The sequence below is a fragment of the Brassica napus genome, chromosome C3, assembly GCF_020379485.1.
Source record: "Brassica napus cultivar Da-Ae chromosome C3, Da-Ae, whole genome shotgun sequence".
Classification (NCBI taxonomy): Eukaryota; Viridiplantae; Streptophyta; class Magnoliopsida; order Brassicales; family Brassicaceae; genus Brassica; species Brassica napus.
This window is the reverse complement of record NC_063446.1, coordinates 22,038,963-22,060,612: the sequence shown is the minus strand read 5'-3', so window position 1 is coordinate 22,060,612 and position 21,650 is coordinate 22,038,963. Positions and strand designations below refer to the sequence as shown.

Below are 21,650 nucleotides of genomic sequence, written 5' to 3'. Positions count from 1 at the left end.
ATTTAAACATAACACTCGTTAATTCCACGTAAGCACAAATCGTCGTAAAATCTTCGTAGGGTGAAATCGTCGTAAATACCACGTAGGATGAAATCGTCGTAAATACCACGTAGGATGAAATCGTCGTAAAAACCACGTAGGATGAAATCGTCGTAAAAACAACGTAAGACAACGAGGAAATAACGACGAAACCTAAAAATAAAGATGGGGTTTGGAATATATGAAGTAGAAAATAAGGAATATGGGGTTTGGGGTTTGGGGTTTGAGGTTTGGGGTTTCGGGTTTCGGGTTTCGGGTTTGGGGTTTCGGGTTTGGGGGTTGGGGTTTCGGGTTTCGGGTTTTGGATTTCGGATTTCGGATTTCGGGTTTCGGGTTCTAGGGATATATGAAGTAGAAAATTAAAGATGGGGGTTTGGAATATATGAAGTAGAAATTTAAAGATGGGGGTTTGGGTTTCAGGTTTCGGGTTTGGGGTTTCGGGTTTGGGGTTTAGGGTTTGGGGTTTCGAGTTTCGGGTTTGGGGTTTCGGGTTTTGGGTTTCAGGTTTCGGGTTTCGGGTTTCGGGGTTGGGGTTTTCGGGTTTCAGATTCTAGGGATTTAAACATAACACTCGTTAATTCCACGTAAGCACAAATCGTCGTAAAGTCCTCGTAGGGTGAAATCGTCGTAAATACCACGTAGGATGAAATCGTCGTAAATACCACGTATGATGAAATCGTCGTAAAAACCACGTATGATGAAATCGTCGTAAAAACCACGTAAGACAACGAGGAAATAACGACGAAACCTAAAAATAAAGATGGGGTTTGGAATATATGAAGTAGAAAATAAGGAATATGGGGTTTGGGGTTTGGGGTTTGGGGTTTGGGGTTTGGGTTTCGGGTTTCGGGTTTTGGGTTTTGGGTTTGGGGTTTCGGGTTTGGGGTTTCGGGTTTGGGGGTTGGGGTTTCGGGTTTCGGGTTTTGGATTTCGGGTTTCGGGTTTCGGGTTTCGGGTTCTAGGGATATATGAAGTAGAAAATTAAAGATGGGGGTTTGGAATATATGAAGTAGAAAATTAAAGATGGGGGTTTGGATTTCGGGTTTCGGGTTTAGGGTTTCGAGTTTGGGGTTTCGGGTTTCGGGTTTGGGGTTTCGGGTTTGGGGTTTCGGGTTTGGGGTTTCAGGTTTCGGGGTTGGGGTTTCGGGTTTCGGGTTTCGGATTCTAGGGATTTAAACATAACACTCGTTAATTCCACGTAAGCACAAATCGTCTTAAAGTCCTCGTAGGGTGAAATCGTCGTAAATACCCTGTAGGATGAAATCGTCGTAAATACCACGTAAAAGGATTTAAACAAAACACTCGTTAATTCCATGTAAGCAGAAATCATCGTAAAGACCATGTAAAAGGATTTAAACATAAAACCCGTTAATTCCACGTAAGTACAAATCGTCGTAAATATCTCGTAGTGTAAAAACTAGAAAAAAAAGGAAAAGGAGAGAAATACCAGAGTAACATGTGGCAAGACTTCCAGCAATTATAATACGTAAGTCTCGCGCACATGAATTCTAATATCTCCTCCTTTTCCTATTTTTTCAAATATTTATAATTTGAATAGGATTTTGCTGAGGAATGTGATTTGAGATAATGTGTGATTTGGGAGTTTGTGTGTGGTTTGAGAATGAGAGTTGTGGGTATATTTATAGGAAAGCAAGCCTCGTTAATTCCTCGTAAGCTAAATCGTCGTTAATACCTCGTATAAAAAAACACGGGCCTTTGTGATTCCTCGCAATTTCCTCGTAAAAAAAAACACGGGCCTTTGTAACTGCTCGCTATTTTGTCGTAAACGTACGAGGAATTTGCGACGATATGTAATCTTATATATACACCCGAGCGCTTACTCTTTCTTTCCTCTCTACTTCCTCTCTACTTTCTCTCCATTTCGTAGCAATGGTAAGCCTCTCTGATTCCTCTCTAATTTGGTTAGTTTAGGATATATTAGGTGGTTAGTATAGGGAATTTAGATAGGTTTACGGATTTTATGTTATTTAGTGTTGATTAGGTGGATAATGTTGGGAAATATATTGTTGATGTTAATTTTAAAAATTTCATTTTTTCCCAGGTTCGAAAAGGAAGACTTACTGCCCATTACAGAGAGATCTTCGGTGAGCCGGGTAGTCGTTTAAACCCGGCCTCTTCTTCTGCTCCCGGTTCTTCGGATCAGGAGACTGTCCCCGAGACTCAGTACACTCAGAGAGTCTCTGGGTCTACTTCTTCTAGTGCACCATCGGCTCCTCATGTGCCTCCTCCGATGCCTCCTCCGATGGCACCTCTTATGGTCGCCGATATTCATCCTGATTTGATGGTGCCTCCGAGTGCTCCTTACTCGCAGTACACTGTAGAGGACATTCTCAGTCTGCCAGGCAGAGAAGGTTTACCAGTCATCGACCCAGACCGACCGGACGGAACTTTGTGGTATGTTGCATTAATTTTTTTTAATTCGTTTAAATTTCTTTTATAACATTAAAAAATAATTTATATTTTAAATTTGTATTTTCCAGGTGGGGGGTTGACGGATGTCTTGCATCGGACGTAACCGACACGATCAAGTGTTACTTCTCCATGTCACATCCAAACTGGAGTACGACGCCTCACTACGTCAGAAAGACGTGGTTCAAAATTTACGCTGTAAGTTTCTATTAATTAATTATATATACTTTAATTTTTTCATGATTTATATATATACTTTCTAAAAAACTAATTGTTAATTTATTTTTTCCAACAGAAAAATATAATTGGGCCTTGGGGATCACTGAGAGGGTGAGGAAGAAGTTTAACGCGAAGGCGAAAGCTCGCTTGTTGGACACGGTCTCCAACTGGAAGGGTGACTGGATCGTGAAGGGATATGAGCGTGGCAAACCCGCTGAGCTCACCACGGATGTGTGGGATGGCCTCATCGATTATTGGCGCCTTCCTGATTCCATTAGAATCGCCCAGGCTTGCTCTAACTCCCGTAACACGGTCGATGAGCACGGAAACGGGCCGATGCTTCACACTACGGGCCAAAAACCTCACGCCGGTGTCCGTTTGGAAATGGTAATTAAATATTTTATTAAATAATTTTTTTAATATATATATTAATTTATTCTAAATTTCTTAAATGTTTTTTAGGCCAAAGAGACGGGACATCTCCCGTCTCTTATGGAACTTTACGAGAGGACCCACAAGAACAAGGCGGGCGTATTTGTAGATGGCAAGTCCGAGCAAATCTACAACGACGTAGTTGCTCGGGTTGAAGACCGCCAGACTCAGCTGACCCAGCAGTCTACCGACGGATTACCCGTCACCTTATCCACAGTTGAAGTGGATAAGATTTACGAGGAGGTAAATTTTCAAAAAAATTAATTTTTTATTATTCATTTAATTTAACTTTAAATTTTTACTTACAATATTTATTTTTTGTTTTTAAGGTTGTCCCTAAAAAAAAGGGACGGACGTTGGGTATTGGTTCCGTCAACGATGTTCCGAGAGCGACATCGTCTTATGGTCAGCGACGGGATGATGAAGTCACTGAGCTGCGTAGAGAGTCCGCTCAGCTGCGTAACGAGTTGACCGCGACAAAATCTCGTATGGGTGGAGTCGAGGGCTTCTTGGACGTTATTGCGGCCACAAATCCGGAATGGGAGTCCATGTTGAGGAACATGCGACAACAACATCCCATTCAAGGCGAGTCATCCGACGTACATAACGAGGCGGATGTTACGAGGAGGAGTGATGAATTCTACCGGGCGATGAACGACCCTTAGTTTTTTTTTCGGTTGTTGTATTATATAAATTCAAAACTTATTTATATATAAAATATTTTCATATTGATTTATTTTTATTTTAAATTTTAATTTATTATTAAATTAAATAATTTTAATTATTTTTTAATTATATTTTTAAATTCTGTAAAATAATAAAAACGAAGTAAATTCGTAGCTAATGTACGACCTTTTTACGTGGAAACCTTACGAGGAAATGACGAGAAATACTAAACGAGTATTTTACGAGGAACCATTTACGAGGAAATAACGAGGAAAGATTTACGAGTATTTTACGAGGAAACCCTTTCGTGGTTGTTACGTGTATTTTGCGAGGAAACTTTTTCAAGGTATTTACGTGTAGATTACGAGGAACTCGTTTCGAGGTATTTACGAGGAAATATAGCGACGTCCTTACGTGGAATATTGACGTGGTCTTTACGACGAATAGCTCTACTTCGTCTTTACGACGAAATATATTCCTCGCTAAGTTACGATGAATTAGCGAGGAAATATGTGTTACGACAGACGAGTAACGAGCAAACGCGCTTCCTCGCTAATTCGTCGTAAAGCCTCTTTTACGACGAAATAGCGAGGAAAACAGCCCTCGTTAAGATTATGTTTTCTTGTAGTGGATAAGAAGCACCCCACAAACTAAACAAGTACATACAAGGCGCCCATGACAACAAAGAACCACAAAACTCTGAATAGAAGAAACCAAAGCTGCAAAAGACTAGCTCCGCACACCTACACCAAGGGATGCATGAGAAGAATATAAAAAACCTTCCAAGCACACAAAGCACACATAGAGAAAAACACTATTCAAACCTGGAGTAGCAAATATAGCGAAAGGGAGAGCCACCAGAGACGTGATCAGCGATGAAAGGTGCAACGAGATGAGAGAACAAAGAGATAAAAGAGACAAAAATAAATCAACGTACCATGGAGCCATCCTCGAGCTATGAAAAAAGAACATAGAAGTCAGATCACCAAAAACCAGATCTTGAAAACCAAGACGAGCAAAGACTATCGATGGCAAACCAGCAACGAGGAAAACAACATCAATGACAACTAAACTCTGACCCAACCCAACGAGATGTAGTTTCTAACCTTAGCCAAAATCGAAAGAAAAAAAACGACCAATATTGACTGATATAACATACAACGCTGTAAGAAACAACCACACAACATGGACTAATATGCTTGATCTATAACAAATACCATATAATCTCACAGAAAAAGAAGGTGGAGAAAACAAGAGCACAGAGATGAGTCTTTTCCCAGTGATGGTGAGAAACACTGCACACCGGAGAGGTAAACGAAATACATAGATGGTGACGACTCAAGGTCAAAATACGGGGGAAAGTGCTAAAAACATTTAAAAAGAGTAATGTGAAAAAATGTGAAAAACTAAAACACAATTTGATGATGTTAATCTTAGAATCAACAAATGCTTAAAGACAAAGTTATTGAAATTTAATATGTTTTACATCAGAAACTCATTTCACCACTAACAAGTAGTATTATACATACAATAACACATTATTAAAAATACAAACACATAATATATTAATTTATTAGCTACTACTACATAACACAATAAAATATCAAATAACGTTATCCACAATAAATACTGACCAAATAATCACATCATCTAAAAATCATGAACAATAAAACAATATTTCACGCGAATCGCTGACACCTCCTAGTTAAATAATAAAAAGGAAACGCAGAAAGAGTCGACTAAAAAAGCCTTTCATCGAGTTGTTGACGTTAGGGTGAGCGTACAAACTAATGAGGAAATGGTACGAATCACGCTTGTGTGGATTCATCTTCTCCTCTAAAGATTTCAACGCTGCTTCTGCTTTATTGTAAAGACCAGCTTTAGCAAATGTATCCCATGAGGAATCAAGCTTTAGATCGACGCTAGATTAGCAAATGTATCCCATGAGGAATCTCCTTTCATCTCCTGTACAACTTTCTCAACACCGTCTAAGTCATTTAAACATCCACAGCTTTGTATCCACATGGAGTAAGTGATAGCCAGTCCGGAGTCGTCTGGCGCCTAAAGCGTATAAAAACTGCCCCTTTTTTTAACAATATATACTGTTATTATTATTATTAACATAATACGGATACAAGAAAAAGTAACCAAATAGGTTAAATTGTATATGTTATTCTATCATAAATATTAATATATTTTAAGTACGTAATCAAAATAGTACAGTATTAAAAAAAGAAAAAATAGTACAGTGCTAAATATTATTAAAACTTAAATCTATTAAAAACGTCATTTGGAGCTCACCTATGTGTTTTTTCTTTTTATATTTGAATTCCAAAAGTTTCTAAAAATTTCACGAGAACTTACAAAAAAAAAAAGGAAGGAATTAAAAACAAAAAAGGAGATGCAGCCGTCCTACTAAAGTCAATCACGATAAAACATGGAATACCCACAATTTATAATTCAAATTCATATTTATAATTCAAATTCATTGTTTATTCATTGTCAACAGAAAAAAAAACTGGAAAGAAGATAAATTGTCTTCTAATAAAGTAAAACGTCTGGTGTTCAAAAAAAAAAAAAAAAAAGTAAAACGTCTAATAAAAGAAACTACCGTCGTTAGAACATATAATGAAATCCTCTGTATCTTTAATTATTATCAGAGGGGGAAAAAGAACGCAGGGTTCGAACTCTTGGCTGGAAGTGACTAAAGTAGATTTCTAAGAATCTGGCGCCCCTAAACGATTCATATTCTGTGGCGCCTAACCCATGCTTTATGGGCTTTAGCCTAGGACCGGCCTGGTGATAGCACAAGGGTTTTATATGCTTCTACACAAGTGATCAGCCATCTCATCAATTTATAAATATTTGAATAAGGCTTAAGTCTCTAACTCCCAAAACTCAAAATCCAAATAAAATCAAACCGAATCGAAAAGGATACCCGAACGAGCTGGCCATATCCCAATGAAACATTGGTTTTGACCCCAATTGTTTTGGAGATTATAAGAGACATAGATCTCTAAGTTATGTTCTTCTTTTTTTTATCAAAGTTCTTAGTAAATGTTTGTAGTCTCCAAAATCTGAGATGGCCATCTGTCTACTGCACAAATTTCTCATTCATCACTCTCTCCCCTCTTGTTTATTTTTCGTCGTCTCTTGATCATTCTCGTATACATGTCGTTCTCTTATGATGACTTTGATACTAAATGTGAAAAAAACTTTAACTGAAGTGATATTCTAATGATTTGCAATTGAGGCTTCTAAATAGCCGTACAAATGACGAAAGAAGAAAATAGAGAAATAGCTGAAAAAATCAGAACAAACTCGACGACTTTACTCGACTAGACTGCAGAAGCAGAACAATTATTCAAACTAATTTAAACACCAACAAACAACATGATCTTATCAACCACGTCCACCGCCACGGCCTCCAGCAGTACCACGTACATTGCTACCACTAGCTCCTCCAGTTCTAATGCCATCATTTGCACCTCCGCTAGTACCAGCTCTAACTCCCATTGCCAACACGATCTTCTCCAAATGCTTGTCCCAAAACTTGAACAGACATCAATAACACAATCACACATACCACTACCCAACCCAATCTCAGAAACTTCCCCATACCCGTTGCCTTTCTAGCTATCTTTATACAAGCAAGCCCACTCAGATCAAGAGGGATTCTGAAACAACACAAGCTCGACCAGTACCAGCTTTTTTATTTACATACATTGGCGGGAACCCCTATTTATAGCCCAAAACTCCATCAACAAAAACACATGCAAAAGATGGAAACCCACTCAAAAGAATCTTAAATCTTGAAAACGCGTCAACATCCATTGGTCGGACATAGATAAGTCTTGTGCATGTAATTAAGCACTAAGAGCATGTTTATTGCAGTAGCTTAAGTAGGTTGGTTAGGATATTTTGTAATTAAAAGAAAAGAAAAAAGAAAAAAAAGAGAAGGGATGTTGCTTAATTAAGCACTAGAAGGGTCGTTGCTTCTGTTGCTTTTCTTCTTTTGTCTCTATTTCTCTCTCTTTATGTCTCTGTTCTCTCTGGTCCACTTAATTTTTTCTTCATTATGACCACTTAAGAAACCCTTAAAGGGTTTTAGCAATAAACATGCTCTAACATATTATATATTTAACTCTATTCGCGTAAGTTGTAACAGTTGTTCAACTACGTGCGTTTGAAATATTATACGTGCCTCCTTTGGCGTCCCGCCAATACGCACTTCCATTGAGTATCTTATATATTATAAGAGAAGTCACAACGTTGATTCATGTGTAATTTTTTTTAAAAATGAACTCTCATTAGAAATCAGTTATCATTCATTTATTACTAATAACATGGTTTAATAATATATCACAACTAATATAACCATAACTCCTCATTAGAAATCAGTTATCATTCATTTATTACTAATAATATGGTTTAATAATATATCACAACTAATACAACCATAACTCCTACAAAACCGGAATGGTAAACATGACCAATTTTTAATCTTTATTAAATGTAAAATCAATTTATAGATAGTCATGATGTAAACCATTATCAAACCAGTCCGTGGACCAATACATTATCATATTGTTATTATTCTGAACATGCAATATAAATCAAATTTCGACTAACCCCTTAGACTAACGACAAACACTATACCAAATGGGTTTAATTAATCACCATATGTATATTGCGTTTATAAAACAAATTATATACACCAAATCTGAATTACAGACTAACTAATTGCACCGTAATATTTTACAGGCACAATATATTATAGTGTTAAAAATTTAATGTTTTTAACAGTATGTCCAATTTGATTTAAATTTTATATATATTTCAAATTTAGAAATAAAAAATATGTAAAATAGTACTGTTGCGTAATTATGTTTTCGAAACAAAATTTGTTACAAGAATACAAAATTTAAATTTTTTTATAATAATAATATCATAAATCACAACACAGGTATAATAGAGTTAGATAATACATAATAACTAAACTATATTAATTTATTGATAAATTTTGTTTTATAAACTAAAATGATTTAGTATATAAAATAAAAGTCGCACGCGGATCGACATCTAGTTATTTAATTACAACGTGCTGTACACAATGTTTCACATTTTCGAGTATTTCATATGAATATTTTGCAGTCATTCTCATATCACCGTTTCTAATAAAAAAATATTTTGAAACGAATTTCATCATGTACGTTCGGGATAAAAAAAACTATGATACATTTTCTATCATACTAAAGAATTTCTGTAGAATATAAGCCACAATAATTTGTCCCAACTGTCGTTGCAAGATTGAGACATATTTGGTCTTGCAAACAATATCGTCTCAGAATCTTTAGCTAGTTTCTCTCAAAATTCGATTGTTTTTGCTTACTAAGGAATACTGCGGTTGATAATGTACTGCAATATATATTTCCAACAACTTAAATTTCAAACACGAACAGATTCATTTCCTAACTACTAGAAACGCGACACAAACGTTTATGTTGAATAGCAAAATCTTGAAACACCAGAAGTACTGAAACAGAATAGTTCGTTTTATAAACGTAATGTCAAACGTTTACTAGTTGATTAATCAGTAGAGAGAGTGATGCTTATTTTTAGGATGAATCAAGTGCAAATCTTGCTAAGCAAACCTTCCATCTCATCGTCTATTTCGATCCCTTCTTCCTCCAACCTCTTTTGCATACCGTTACAAGCTCTCTCTGCAGCTACGTAAGTCTTTAAAAGAAGAGTATAACTTTCAGAACCTAAAGGACTCCACTTCGCCAATGTTTTGCACAACTCTTCCGCTCCATCAACGTCTTTGGACTTCTCAAAGTGGAGAAAGAACGAACAGATCAGCTCCGAGCTCCAACTCCAGTTCTTGTCTTGATCCAAAACAGCCGCTTCCAAATGCTTCAAAGCCAAATCCGCCTGATCATTCTTCAACAGGTACATCATCAAAAGCTGCCTCGCCTTCGAAAGCTGACCTTTACACTTCTTCACAGCACCGTCGAAAACAGCCTCAGCTTCTTCGTACATGTTCTCTTTCAAGTAGCTGCTAATCATCACATTAGCCACCCTCATATCGTAAGTCCAGCAAGTCGATTCCCACTCTTTAAATACCTTCTTGATTCCATCAAAGTCATTGAGTCTACTCAGCGCTTGGATCATCGCAAGAGAACTCGAGTTGTTGACGTTAGGGTGAGCCTTCTTAAGCAACTCCCAAACTCGATAAACCTCGGAAGGATTAGAGATTCCAGCGTACAAACTAATGAGGAAATGATACGAGTCACGCTTGTGAGGATTCATCTTCTCCTCCAAAGACTTCAACGCTGCTTCTGCTTTACTGTAGAGACCAGCTTTAGCATAGATCGATGCTAGATTAGCGAATGTATCCCACGAGGAATCATCTTTCATCTCCTCTACAACTTTCTCCACACCGTCCAAGTCGTTTAAGCTTCCACAGCTTTGTATCCACATGGAGTACGTAATAGCACAAGGGGGAATATTCTTCTCCTTCATTTCAAGAACCAGTGATGGTACCTTGTCGTACTGACCTAGCCGCAAGTACATGGCCATGAGGTTGTTAAAGGGTAAAGAGTTGGTAACGAGATTGAGATCAACCATTTCGTTAAAATGTGACTTTGCTTTGTCTTCATTGCGTTCCACGCAGTAGCAGTTCAGGAGGGAGCCGTAGCTCGAACGGTTCTTGGAAGACGGGTCTAGAGTGTTGAAGTAGCTTTCAGCTGCTTCTAAGCCTTTGGTCTTTGCGATAAGATCTAAGCGAATCGCGTGGTCGCTGCCGGTGAAAGCGATTTCCTTTTTCTCCATCCACTCAAAGACCTGGACAAAACAGGATGGTGTGGTAAGTGCTTAAGCTTTTGAAAGATAAAACCAAACATGAGAAACAGAGCAAGATAAACTCCATTTCATCTGGTACTCCTGCCCGTAAACCATAACCAAGAAACAGAGTACAGAAAGAATTGAAAAAACTCAAACGCCATACATAGAGAGAGAGGCCTGTGCATTTCGGTTAGATTCGTTTGTCCAAAATCTCACAGGAAAAAATATGTTCGGTTCGGTTATTGGTTGTTTTGGTTTCACAAATTTGCTGAATTTATTACGGTCGGATAATTTCGATCGAATTCAGTTATTTCGGATAATTTCGATCGAATTCAGTTATTTCGGTTTTCACAAATTTTGCTAAATTTAACCGAATTTTTTTATTTCGATTAGATTTTGGTTTAAACCAGTTAAAACTCGCATAATCTCGATCAAATTCGGTTATTATGGCGAGTTTGAGACAGTTTTTTTTGGTTAGTACCAAACCAAACCTATCTAAGCCACATAATTTTTTTTTAATAAGCTTACTGAACCGAATTCATCCGGATCGGAACCTAAAACCGGAAATTTGAGCTCGGTTCACATTCAAAACTCCTAAAGCTTTGAAAAACAGCAAACCTCTAAAATGTTGCCTTGAATCTTCTTTGTACACAAATCAATGAGACCACACAACTAATTTAAATTCAAATCAGCTAGTGAATCAGTAAATTACGAACCTCGAGAGCACGTTGAGGCAGACGATTCTTGCGGAGATCCTTGGCGTAGCGAACAAGGTCGTGTTTTATGATAGGGATACCTTCCATGGTGAGCTTATTCAGCGTTTCTTCCATTTTTCCTCCCCTCGAGCCTAGGTTTGAGAGTTTCTTGTATACCGAGCGATGCTTCTTCGCCGCCTTCCGAGTAGAAACAGCAGCAGCAGCCTCGCCGACAATCGCCGCCGGAGCGGATGCGAGGGTTGCACAGAACCTCCTCGCGAGGCGTGAAGCGGAATACATCGCCATCATCAGATTATGGATGTTGTCGGAATCTAGAAAGCCGAAGAAGAAATACGACGGCTAAGACTTTTTTATTTTGCAAAGGGTTTTAGAACTTGTAAGTAGTAAAAAAGCCAATAAGATATCGCGTCGTTTACTTTGCGTTGAAACGACACGTAGTTTATTGTTTTAGCTACGACACGTAGTTTATTGTTTTAGCTACGCTGGGATTTTGACCCGAACCGGCTAAATCGAAATTTTCGGTTTTGAATTCATATGCGGCTATAAATTTGGTTCAATTGTTTAATTCGGTAGACTAAAAATGTGGTTATTGTTGGTTCGGTCCAATAGTCTTATTTTCTTTTCTTTAAAAAAAAAATCAAACTATACGAATTCTAAATAGAATCTAGAACCAAACCAACCAAAATAACCTAACTACGCAGAAATCTATACTATTATTTGGGAAGTAATTTTTAGCAACGGAGTTCTCACGTTGAAAGTTAGAGGGGTTAATATATATACTACCCTTAATGAATTTTATATATAATTAATTATATAATCAAAAACGAACTTTTATAAATAATATTAATTTTTTTAAAAAAAATAAGATAATTCTTATATATTGTGTTGTTATCTTAAAACATATTTTTCAATTATAAAATTTAAAAATAAAATATAAAACAATTATAATAAATTAAGTGGTTAAAGTCAATGTTATCCTTAATAAATTTTAATTAAACATATATATTTAATTAGATTTTTGTCATATATATATATATATGTTTGATTTAATTTTTTGAAAACATAAATAATAAGTTATTATGCTGATTTTTTATTAATAAAAAATAAACTAATAAATATTTGTAATGAGATTAAGTCCGTATATGCGGACAAGAAGATAGTTAGTAAACTTAATTTAACTGAAAAGTCTGAATTTTATGAAATTGAAAACATTTTTAAAAAAATCGGTATAATATTTACAAACTAAACTAACCGAATGTCAACCAAACTGAATTTCCTTCGGTTCAATTCAACAAAATTTTGTACTAATCAAACTAACAGAAAACCGAACTAACCGCTCAAACCGAACCGCATGCCAAGTTGTAGACTTGTAGCAGTCTTTTTTTTTGTTTTGGTAGCAGTCTTTTGTTAATAGGAAGTTAGGAACTACCGTGTGTCTAGCTACTGAAGCAAACATCTGAGGCCCAGAAATGACTATCCTTCTTCTCCATGTCCCTCCTCCGACGACTATCGGCTTCTCCTGCTCATCTTCTCCCCGCTCCACCACACAAACTCTCAATCTCACGCGGCGCGTTCGTTGCCACATCTCTAATTCCACAGAGGTGGTTCCGATTCTGAATATCTCTCTGCATACAAGTGTTCCAATTCTGAATATCTCTCAGGTTGAAGGTTCTTCTAAATCGGAGTACAAGCCGGGAGTTCTCGACGATTTCTTCATGCAATCGTTCCGGAACAAACTGGTGGAGGTGAGTTTGTGCAAACTAAGTGGCTGCTCATGACATTTTATTAGGCTAATGTTAATTCGTGTTCATGTTTCAAGTAATGTGATAACAGGAAGTCGGGTCGGATTCAGACAAACCCGGTTACGTTGGGCTTATTGAGTTGGTAAAGCTTCTCTTGTTGAAAAGTCGCAGTAGGTCCGAGAGCAATGACGCAGCGGTATACTTTCTTCTTCTTCGTCTTCTCAAGATTTGATCAATTTCTTAGAGTCATGTTCATTTTGGTGGATACAGGTGAGGATACTAAAGTCGTTGTTTCCTCCGCTCATATTAGAGCTCTACAAGCTTCTCATTGCTCCTTTAGCTCAAGGGAAGATAGCTGCTTTGATGGTTGGTGAGTTCTCTGTTTCAATCTTCAGTTAGACCTTGTGCATCCAGCGAGCTAAATGTTCTTCTTTTTTTTTTTTGCCCATATTGAAGCAAGAGTTACTGTTCTTACCTGTCAATGGCTCATGGGACCTTGCAAAGTAAACACCATTGAGCTTCCAAATGGAGAATCTTGGGAGAGTGGGGTAATGAAATGATCCTACTCATGTTTTATTCCTTCTGTTTTTATTTTTTCGTTCTTTCATGAAGAGAAGTTGGAATTCAAGTAGGTTTTTGTGGAGAAATGTCAGTATCTGGAAGAGAGCAAATGTGTGGGTGTATGCATCAATACTTGTAAACTACCAACTCAGGTATTCTTCTGCTTTCCAATTCTTGAACAAGACATGAGTTTGAAAGACTTAGTCGCTGTAGTTCAAGCTTTTTGGTAATGTTCTTTGATCAAGCTCTGAAACACTGGAATTTTGATTTTTTTCAGACATTCTTTAAAGACTACATGGGAGTTCCTCTGCTGATGGAACCAGACTTCAAAGATTATAGTTGCCAGGTACGTTGCTTTCCTTATGCATGACTCCAAAACTATTAGGAATGTTATCTGATCTGACACTGGAAAAGATGAGACGCCGTTGAACGATCTTATCAAATATACATAGCTTCATTCGTAATTGGTTAGGAGATTGAACCCGGTTAACCATATCAGAGTCCACAAAACCTAAACCTATAGGCTAAATATGCTCTTTCACCAAAACAAAAACTAACTAACTATGCTTATGGTTAACTGGTTTTTATCAAAACTAACATGTATTCTGAGACTGTTTCTTTGTCCATTTAATAAACCATCTTTGATTCCTGTCTGAGTTGTTGTTTTCGTTCTTGTGTGTATGTGCCAATCATGACAGTTTAAATTTGGGGTAGCTCCGCCGGAGGATGATGGCAGTGTTAATGAGCCGTGTTTTGAGAAATGCTCTATCGCCAGTCGCCGGAAATTAAATTCTGGAGAGTGTCCTATGGCGTAAATCTTCGTTTTTTTTTATTGGAAATTAATATGTAAATGCACCGACTTTATATTGTTGTGGTATAGATGTCCAACCATCTCCGATTTGATCACAGATATTTACGAAATATAAAAAATATATAATATCGATTTTAAGTTTGTGCTAAATCTATTTTGTAATTGGCTCTAATACACATCACATAATAGTCTAGTTTTGTATTAATGCCATGAAAAAGTTGACCAAAAAGGTACAATCCATGAAAACAAAATAATATTGCGTTTGAAGCATTTACCGGATCATTAAGGTATGTAAGTTCTAAAGAGCTGGTTAGTTGAAAATTAAACTATTGTCAACTAATTGATGATGCCTATAAAGCTACAATTCAACTTTTGTGTATGTTAATTAGTTATTTTAATTTAACTCAAAAGAGTTTTAGCGTTAGAGTGGTCAAAGATTCTAAGCATATCTCAAGATTCCCAACGTAAGGTTAGAGATTTTTCAGATTATCGCTTCTTTCTTGGACGACTGACACTGCTTTGTTGATTTCTTTTCTTTCTTTTGTGTTGTTTTCTTTTTTTAACTGAGAACACATCATATCTTAAAAAAAAAACACACACAAAGAAACATCAAATAGGTACCACATATAATGTTTTACTAAGTGTTTTGCCCGCGATGCGGGCTTAAACATTTTCATAATTTTTGAAAAGTTCTTTGTACACTATATTCATAATTTTTTAAAAATTTATTTGATTAATATTTAATTATATAATTTATGTTTTTAACTTTTTACTAAAATACTTTTTCAGATAACAATACATTGTACATATATATATATATATATATATATATATATTATTTTTAATTATATTTTTAGATTTTGAATAATTCAATATTCTATTTTTTATTATATAATTAAGAATTTTATTTGATTAATATCTAGTTATATAATTCATGTTTTTTTTAACTTTTTACTAAAAGACATTTTCAGATAACAATACAATACATACATTAATTATCTCTTTTTAAAATTATATTTTCAAATTTTGGATAATTTTTAGTATTACTAATTTTAATCAACTATCTAATCAAATAAATTAAATTAATTTAGTTATATATTTTATTCATTAAGGATATAAACGATATTAACTAATCTAGCTTTTAACCTGAAAGTTCCATTCCAAAAACTTACTTTGGGAGGGACACGACATTTGATGAAATGATGAAAGACTAGTACCAAAGTAAATTAGAAACCAAACGAGACACAAGGCAACTAGTCACCAAGCCAGTATCCTCCTCCATCTATTAGCAATCCTGGCCATTCAGGACTTTCTGGTTTGTTGATGTCCAGAGTGGGAATTCCTGAGAGAATATAGCAACTTCCGCACACCACGAGATTTTGAAGCATTTCGGTGTACTCGGCGTCATCTTTGAATTGATCTGAGAAGAGGATCAAACTTGATTTAAATGTTTTACAAGGAGAGGAGTCCCTTGCCCAAAAAGTAATGTCATTTGCCATTCTAATACGTCGTCTCGAGGCTTTATTATCCCCTCCGGGAAGAAAGTAGATTCTGGAAGCCCACTCCTTGTTACCACCACCCAGAAGGACACAAACCATTAAGTTTTCCGGTCTAAAATTGGTTTGATATAGTAAATATTAATACCGGTCAACGGAGAAGTCGGTTTGTGATTAAATACTGACACTCTGACGGTGACGACTGACGACGCTCTTCTCCTTTTTCTACCGTTAATGTTCGTTTCATTTCCGTTAACAGGCGCATTTTAGCAAGGACACAGACGCTCAAGTGCGCCGCACGCTTCTCTTCTTTTGTCGCGCATTCAAAAACCGAAACGATCAGAAAATAAAGAATACTACCGAAAGTAAGATTTTGTAAAGTATGCAAGTTTATTAAGAATTTAATAAATGTTTATAATTTAATTTATTTTTTATTTTATTATACATTTTCCAATAACTTTTCACCGATGAAATTTAATCAAATTAATGTTCTTCAAAAGTATAAAAAAATACCTTAACAATATAGAAAATCTATATTTGTAGAATAATAAAAAAATCTTAAACATCTTTAATTTTAGAAAGGGAGGTAGTATTAATTAAACATTTCAAGAAAAGAACAAAATAAAAATATTTTTAATTTAGAAGAAGAGAGAGAGAGAGGAGCTTGTACAGTACTAAAAGCGGAGTGAATCCGAAGAAATCTCCGCCAACGGAAAACTCTCCCGAGCTCAAAATCGTTGGCGACGATGGCGGATTATCCGGTTCGGGTTTCCGGAGCTCCGGTTAAGACAACTCCCTTCTCGGATCCACCTTCCAAAACCCCCTGAAGAGCCTCCTCGGGTTTCTTTTTTCCGTGGATTGCGTCTTCCACAGTGATTCGCGGCGAGTTTTGTTAGTGATTAAAGCAGATCTGAAGGTTTTCAAGTCAAGGGAAAAGTGTCGGTGATGTCGACTTTCTCACTCGGGAGCTCTTCTGGTAATTCACGCCTACCTATTGGGTTTCTATTTTCGTTACTTTGTTTCTATATCTGTTAGGTTACTATATGAGGTTTTAGTATATGAGGTTTAAAGTGATGGTGGTGCTTAAGATCAAGATATAAGTTTATAGTTTCTAAATATGGTACCCAAGATCTTTGCCCTATTCCCAGACTAAAAAAAGCAAACTTTATTGTACCCTTTTGTATATCTGTTTCTAAATTTGCAGCTTTAGATTTTTTTTAGTTTAATTCTTTGTTGTGACTCCTATCTCGAATGATATAGTAAATTACAGGTTCACACAGAGTTGTCCTAATAATGGTCTTGAGAGTGTTGGTTTCTGTATATTGTGTGCAGTACTCTGATTGTGTGGTCTCTAAAAAGGCAAACTTTACTATATACCATTTTGTATCTTTTCATGAAATGCTTACTTGCAATTTGACCCTGTCCCATGGACTAGTTTTTGTTCAGTTTTCCTTTCTTACCTATTTTCTGAGTGTCTCTAATGATATATCAAATGACAGGATGGCAAAGAGATGTATTGGTAATGGTGTTGAGAGCGTCGGTTTCTGTATATTGTGTTGTCTCTCAAAAAGCAAACTTTATTATATACCTTTTTGTATCTTATCATGAGTTACTTAGTTGTAATTTGACCCATTCACATGGACTAGCTTTAGTTCAGTTTCTTGTCTTACCTCCTATCTCTCTGTCTCTAATGATGCATATTATTACAGGTTCGCAAAGAGATGTTCTGATCATGGTGTTGAGAGCGTTGGTTTCTGTATTCTGTATGGTTTCTCTCTTCACTCTTCAGATGGCTGATGCCCTTTATGAAGGACAGGCGATTTCACCAACATTATCACCTTCAACTTCACCAGAAATGCCCCGACCAGCTGAGTTTCCGCCGTTTCATAGAAAGCATTTGGCACCACAACAAGCAGAAGCACCTCTGCATCCTCCCCGCTATAGTCGATTGGTTGCGTCTGTTCATCCCCCTACCAGTTCTCGTTTCTCCAAACCGTCTGTGAAAAGGAATGCCCAGTCTCCTGGGGCGTCTCCTGGAGCAGGTTTGGTAGATATTGCTCCAACACAATCTAGTAATGGCGCACTTCCTGATGACTTAACGAAGCCACCCTTGTCTCCCTCCATTTCAGGTAAGACGTTATCCATTCTCAAGTTCGTCTTTGATATTATTCATACTTGAAGCCACCTAGGTGTTTATTTCTCGTTCTTCCAGATTGTTGCAAACCAGATATGGTGCTGAAACGAGGAAGTATTGGCTGCCACTGCGTGTATCCAATAAAGCTGGACATCCTTCTCTTGAATGTTTCAGATACTCCCAGCCGGAGCATGTTCCTGAACGAATTTGCTTCCCAGCTTGGTCTCCTACCTCACCAAATTGAGCTGATCAACTTCTACATGCTAAGCTTATCAAGGATGAACATTTCGATGGATATCACACCTCACTCTGGAATTAGTTTCTCAGCGAGTCAGGCATCTGCGATAAACTCTTCACTTATCAGCCACAAGATCCAGTTCAGCCCTACTTTGGTGGGAGATTACAAACTTCTGAACTTTACTTGGTTTGAGGCCCCAAAACCTTCTCAAGGTAAAATGCTTTTTGAGAGTATACCACCATGATTCCTTACATTTGTATTAAAATAGATCTTAAATGTTTGCAGCACCTAAAGTGGCTTCTTCACCTCGCAAAGCACCATCACAAGGATCCTCAGCATCTACGTCAATAAGTTCTCCGGGGAAAAAGAAGCATCCAAATCTCATTCTTATCTTTGCTGTAGCCGCTGGTGTGCTTATCGCTGCAATAATCTCTGTCCTTATCATCTGCTCCTGCGCACTGCGAGAAGAGAAAGCTCCTGATCCTCACAAAGAAGTTGGTATGTACCACCTCCCCCTCAGTGCAATTAACTTTATTGTTCTTTTGCTTGATCACATCTTTCTTCTTTTCAGTAAAACCAAGGATCCTGGAAGCTGCTTCATCAGGGGGATCACTTCCCCACCCAGCAAGTACACGGTTTCTGTCATATGAAGAACTCAAAGAGGCTACAAGCAATTTTGAATCTGCCAGCATCTTAGGGGAAGGTGGGTTTGGCAAGGTTTACAGAGGCATCTTAGCCGATGGTACTCCTGTTGCAATTAAGAAGCTAACATGTGGAGGACCACAAGGTGATAGAGAATTCCAGGTGGAGATTGATATGCTAAGCCGTCTTCATCATCGTAATCTTGTGAAACTTGTGGGTTACTATAGCAGTCGAGATTCTTCTCAGCACCTGCTTTGTTATGAGCTTGTTCCCAATGGCAGCCTCGAGGCTTGGCTCCATGGTAATATACTCTTTAGTTCACTTGTCGGTTACTGTAACTGTCCTCTTGTGTTAAAAGTGTGATTTATTTAAGACATTTTCTTATGCTTCAGGGCCTCTTGGGTTGAACTGTCCTCTTGATTGGGACACAAGAATGAAGATTGCACTTGATGCTGCAAAAGGCTTAGCTTACCTTCATGAAGACTCGCAACCATCGGTTATACACAGAGATTTCAAAGCCTCTAATATACTCCTTGAGAACAACTTCAACGCCAAAGTTGCTGACTTTGGACTAGCCAAACAAGCTCCTGAAGGCAGGGGTAATCACTTATCTACTCGTGTTATGGGCACGTTTGGGTGAGCTCTCATCTCTCTCTGGAAAGTTTTCATTTACAACTTTTATACTCTTGAGTCGCCTATCAAAATCTGTAATCCTTTTCCAGGTATGTAGCGCCGGAATATGCAATGACGGGACACCTACTCGTCAAGAGTGATGTTTATAGCTACGGCGTGGTCCTTCTTGAGTTGCTTACTGGTAGAAAGCCTGTGGATATGTCACAACCTTCAGGCCAAGAAAACCTCGTCACTTGGGTAAAGTTATAATAAGCCCTCTGCATTATCATTGTCTATAACTTGTTCTTTGCGATGTCTTGAATGTAAAAATGTTGATTCTTGATGCAGACAAGGCCAGTACTTAGAGATAAAGACCGGTTAGATGAACTAGTTGATTCAAGACTCGAAGGAAAATACCCAAAAGAAGATTTCGCAAGAGTCTGCACAATTGCTGCAGCTTGTGTTGCACCTGAAGCTAGCCAGCGACCAACGATGGGTGAAGTGGTTCAGTCACTTAAAATGGTTCAACGGGTGGTTGAGTATCAAGAACCGGTTTTAAACGCTTCAAACAAAGCTCGTCCTAACCGGAGACAGTCATCAGCTACAATGGAGTCAGAAGTATCTTCTTCTATGTTCTCTTCTGGTCCTTATTCTGGTTTAAGTGCCTTTGATCATGAAAATATTACACGAACAAATGTTTTCTCTGAAGATCTTCATGAAGGCCGGTGAAGAAAGAACCATGGCCTTCTTTTTTATTCTTTTCTTACTCTCCACTTTTATTTTTGTTTATTTTCTAGCATGAGTTTGGGACATTATCTATTACACAGTTCTTTGGAGTTTTGGATATTGAATTCTCCTTTTTGGAGGATAAAATTTTGTATATATCTCGCTCATTTATTTCTTTCTATTTAACATTTAGTAAGTTTTCGTTTTTTGATAAACACAATGTCATAAATCAATAAAAAAAATATAAAACTATCGTTTTTAATTTATATAAAATCTAAATTTTTAAAGTAGTGAAATAAATAGAATAGAAATATACAGATATTAAAACTTATACAATAAATTTACCGTTATGCATTTGAGGTTTTTATTAAAGATATAACATAGATTCAATATATTGTGTCAATAAATTTATGAAGTATTAAAAATAATTAATATAATAATTTATTTTAAACTTAATTTATGTGTATTTTCACAGTTTTAATATGAAACTATTTCAAAATTATTACAAATGAATAAATTTTATTTTAAATTTCTATCATGTAATTTTTAGTCATAAATTTTACAAAAGATTTCTTATATTTTAATATATGTATATATATATGTGTGTGTGTATATATGGATATACACTTCTTACATATATCCGTTTCCTAATTTTTTAAAAAATCTCGGTTCTGTACGCTTCCGTTTCTACGTACCCGATTTCTTTTTCATACAATATTGCTGCAACTATACTAGTAAAATCACTTTAAACCTCGTTCAGAAAAAGAAATTATATTATAACGATTTTGTGTGCCTAAAATGAAAATAACACTTTATAATATTTACCATTATCGAATAGGTAAAATATCTTTTTCAATTATTATTCTATTAAATTTTAACAGCAAGGTAATCAATTATAAAAATTATTAAATCCAACAAATTGAGGGTATTATGTTTTTAACATATAAAAAGTTATTTGACATAAATATGAAAGTTTTATCTCCAAATATGAAAACCACACCGATATACAAATATAAACAAAAAAAATAATATCATTATTTTCATTAAATTAAATTTTGTAAAATAATAATTTCACGCTTTAAAACGTAGATGAGAATATAGTTTTTCATTTAAAACAAAAACCATATTTTATCAAACAAAAACACATTTCCGCTAAAAACCTTAAAATCATATTTTTAACAGTTACAAGACTACATTTATCGCTAAAAGTCGTAAAATCTAATTATCTAACCATTAAAAAACTAATTTTTTGGCAAAGCAGCAAAATCACATTTATATCCATTATAAAACCACATTTTTCCGTCAAAACTGTAAAATCACATTTTCCAATCCATAAATCA

General features: G+C 36.3%; 3 protein-coding genes across 5 annotated transcripts; 2 read left to right on the top strand and 1 right to left on the bottom strand.

Moving 5' to 3' along the window:
- Nucleotides 1-9,193: 9,193 nt before the first annotated feature.
- Nucleotides 9,194-11,724, bottom strand: LOC106388798 (pentatricopeptide repeat-containing protein At4g01990, mitochondrial-like). The gene is made up of 2 exons (XM_013828946.3): nt 11,349-11,724; nt 9,194-10,632 (listed from the first exon to the last, which is right to left on the bottom strand). Exons 1-2 carry the CDS (start codon nt 11,634-11,636, stop codon nt 9,415-9,417), a joined length of 1,506 nt encoding a protein of 501 aa, XP_013684400.1. The 5' UTR covers nt 11,637-11,724; the 3' UTR covers nt 9,194-9,414.
- A 987-nt stretch (nt 11,725-12,711) lies between these two features.
- Nucleotides 12,712-14,612, top strand: LOC106388799 (beta-carotene isomerase D27, chloroplastic). Of its 2 annotated transcripts, XM_013828948.3 has the most exons (8): nt 12,712-12,949; nt 13,010-13,093; nt 13,182-13,286; nt 13,361-13,460; nt 13,547-13,638; nt 13,723-13,803; nt 13,929-13,997; nt 14,350-14,612. In XM_013828948.3, exons 1-8 carry the CDS (start codon nt 12,818-12,820, stop codon nt 14,464-14,466), a joined length of 780 nt encoding a protein of 259 aa, XP_013684402.1. In that variant the 5' UTR covers nt 12,712-12,817; the 3' UTR covers nt 14,467-14,612. The 2 variants fall into 2 exon arrangements, with proteins under 2 accessions (XP_013684402.1, XP_013684401.1); XM_013828947.3 differs by having other exon boundaries at nt 12,746-13,093.
- A 1,941-nt stretch (nt 14,613-16,553) lies between these two features.
- On the top strand, nt 16,554-20,506 carry LOC106388800 (probable serine/threonine-protein kinase PIX13). 2 transcript variants are annotated; one of them, XM_022699362.2, is made up of 9 exons: nt 16,586-16,934; nt 17,458-17,477; nt 17,668-18,087; nt 18,171-18,542; nt 18,616-18,828; nt 18,902-19,273; nt 19,365-19,608; nt 19,695-19,842; nt 19,933-20,506. In XM_022699362.2, the coding sequence occupies exons 2-9, from the start codon at nt 17,459-17,461 to the stop codon at nt 20,311-20,313; spliced, it is 2,169 nt and encodes a 722-aa protein (XP_022555083.1). In that variant the 5' UTR covers nt 16,586-16,934; nt 17,458; the 3' UTR covers nt 20,314-20,506. The 2 variants fall into 2 exon arrangements, with proteins under 2 accessions (XP_013684403.1, XP_022555083.1); XM_013828949.3 differs by lacking the exon at nt 17,458-17,477 and having other exon boundaries at nt 16,554-16,934.
- Nucleotides 20,507-21,650: the final 1,144 nt, after the last annotated feature.

Bases quoted from the DNA above. Each gene is read 5' to 3' on its own strand.
- LOC106388800 (XM_013828949.3), top strand. From the start codon at position 16,904: ATGTCGACTTTCTCACTCGGGAGCTCTTCTG. The intron at 18,543-18,615 runs GTAAAATGCTTT...AAATGTTTGCAG, and splicing joins GGCCCCAAAACCTTCTCAAG to CACCTAAAGTGGCTTCTTCA. The intron at 19,274-19,364 runs GTAATATACTCT...CTTATGCTTCAG, and splicing joins CCTCGAGGCTTGGCTCCATG to GGCCTCTTGGGTTGAACTGT.
- LOC106388798 (XM_013828946.3), bottom strand. From the start codon at position 11,636: ATGATGGCGATGTATTCCGCTTCACGCCTCGCGAGGAGGTTCTGTGCA. The intron at 10,633-11,348 runs GTTCGTAATTTA...TGTTTTGTCCAG, and splicing joins TGCCTCAACGTGCTCTCGAG to GTCTTTGAGTGGATGGAGAA.
- LOC106388799 (XM_013828947.3), top strand. From the start codon at position 12,818: ATGACTATCCTTCTTCTCCATGTCCCTCCTCCGACGACTATCGGCTTC. The intron at 13,094-13,181 runs GTGAGTTTGTGC...ATGTGATAACAG, and splicing joins TCCGGAACAAACTGGTGGAG to GAAGTCGGGTCGGATTCAGA. The intron at 13,461-13,546 runs GTGAGTTCTCTG...CCCATATTGAAG, and splicing joins GATAGCTGCTTTGATGGTTG to CAAGAGTTACTGTTCTTACC.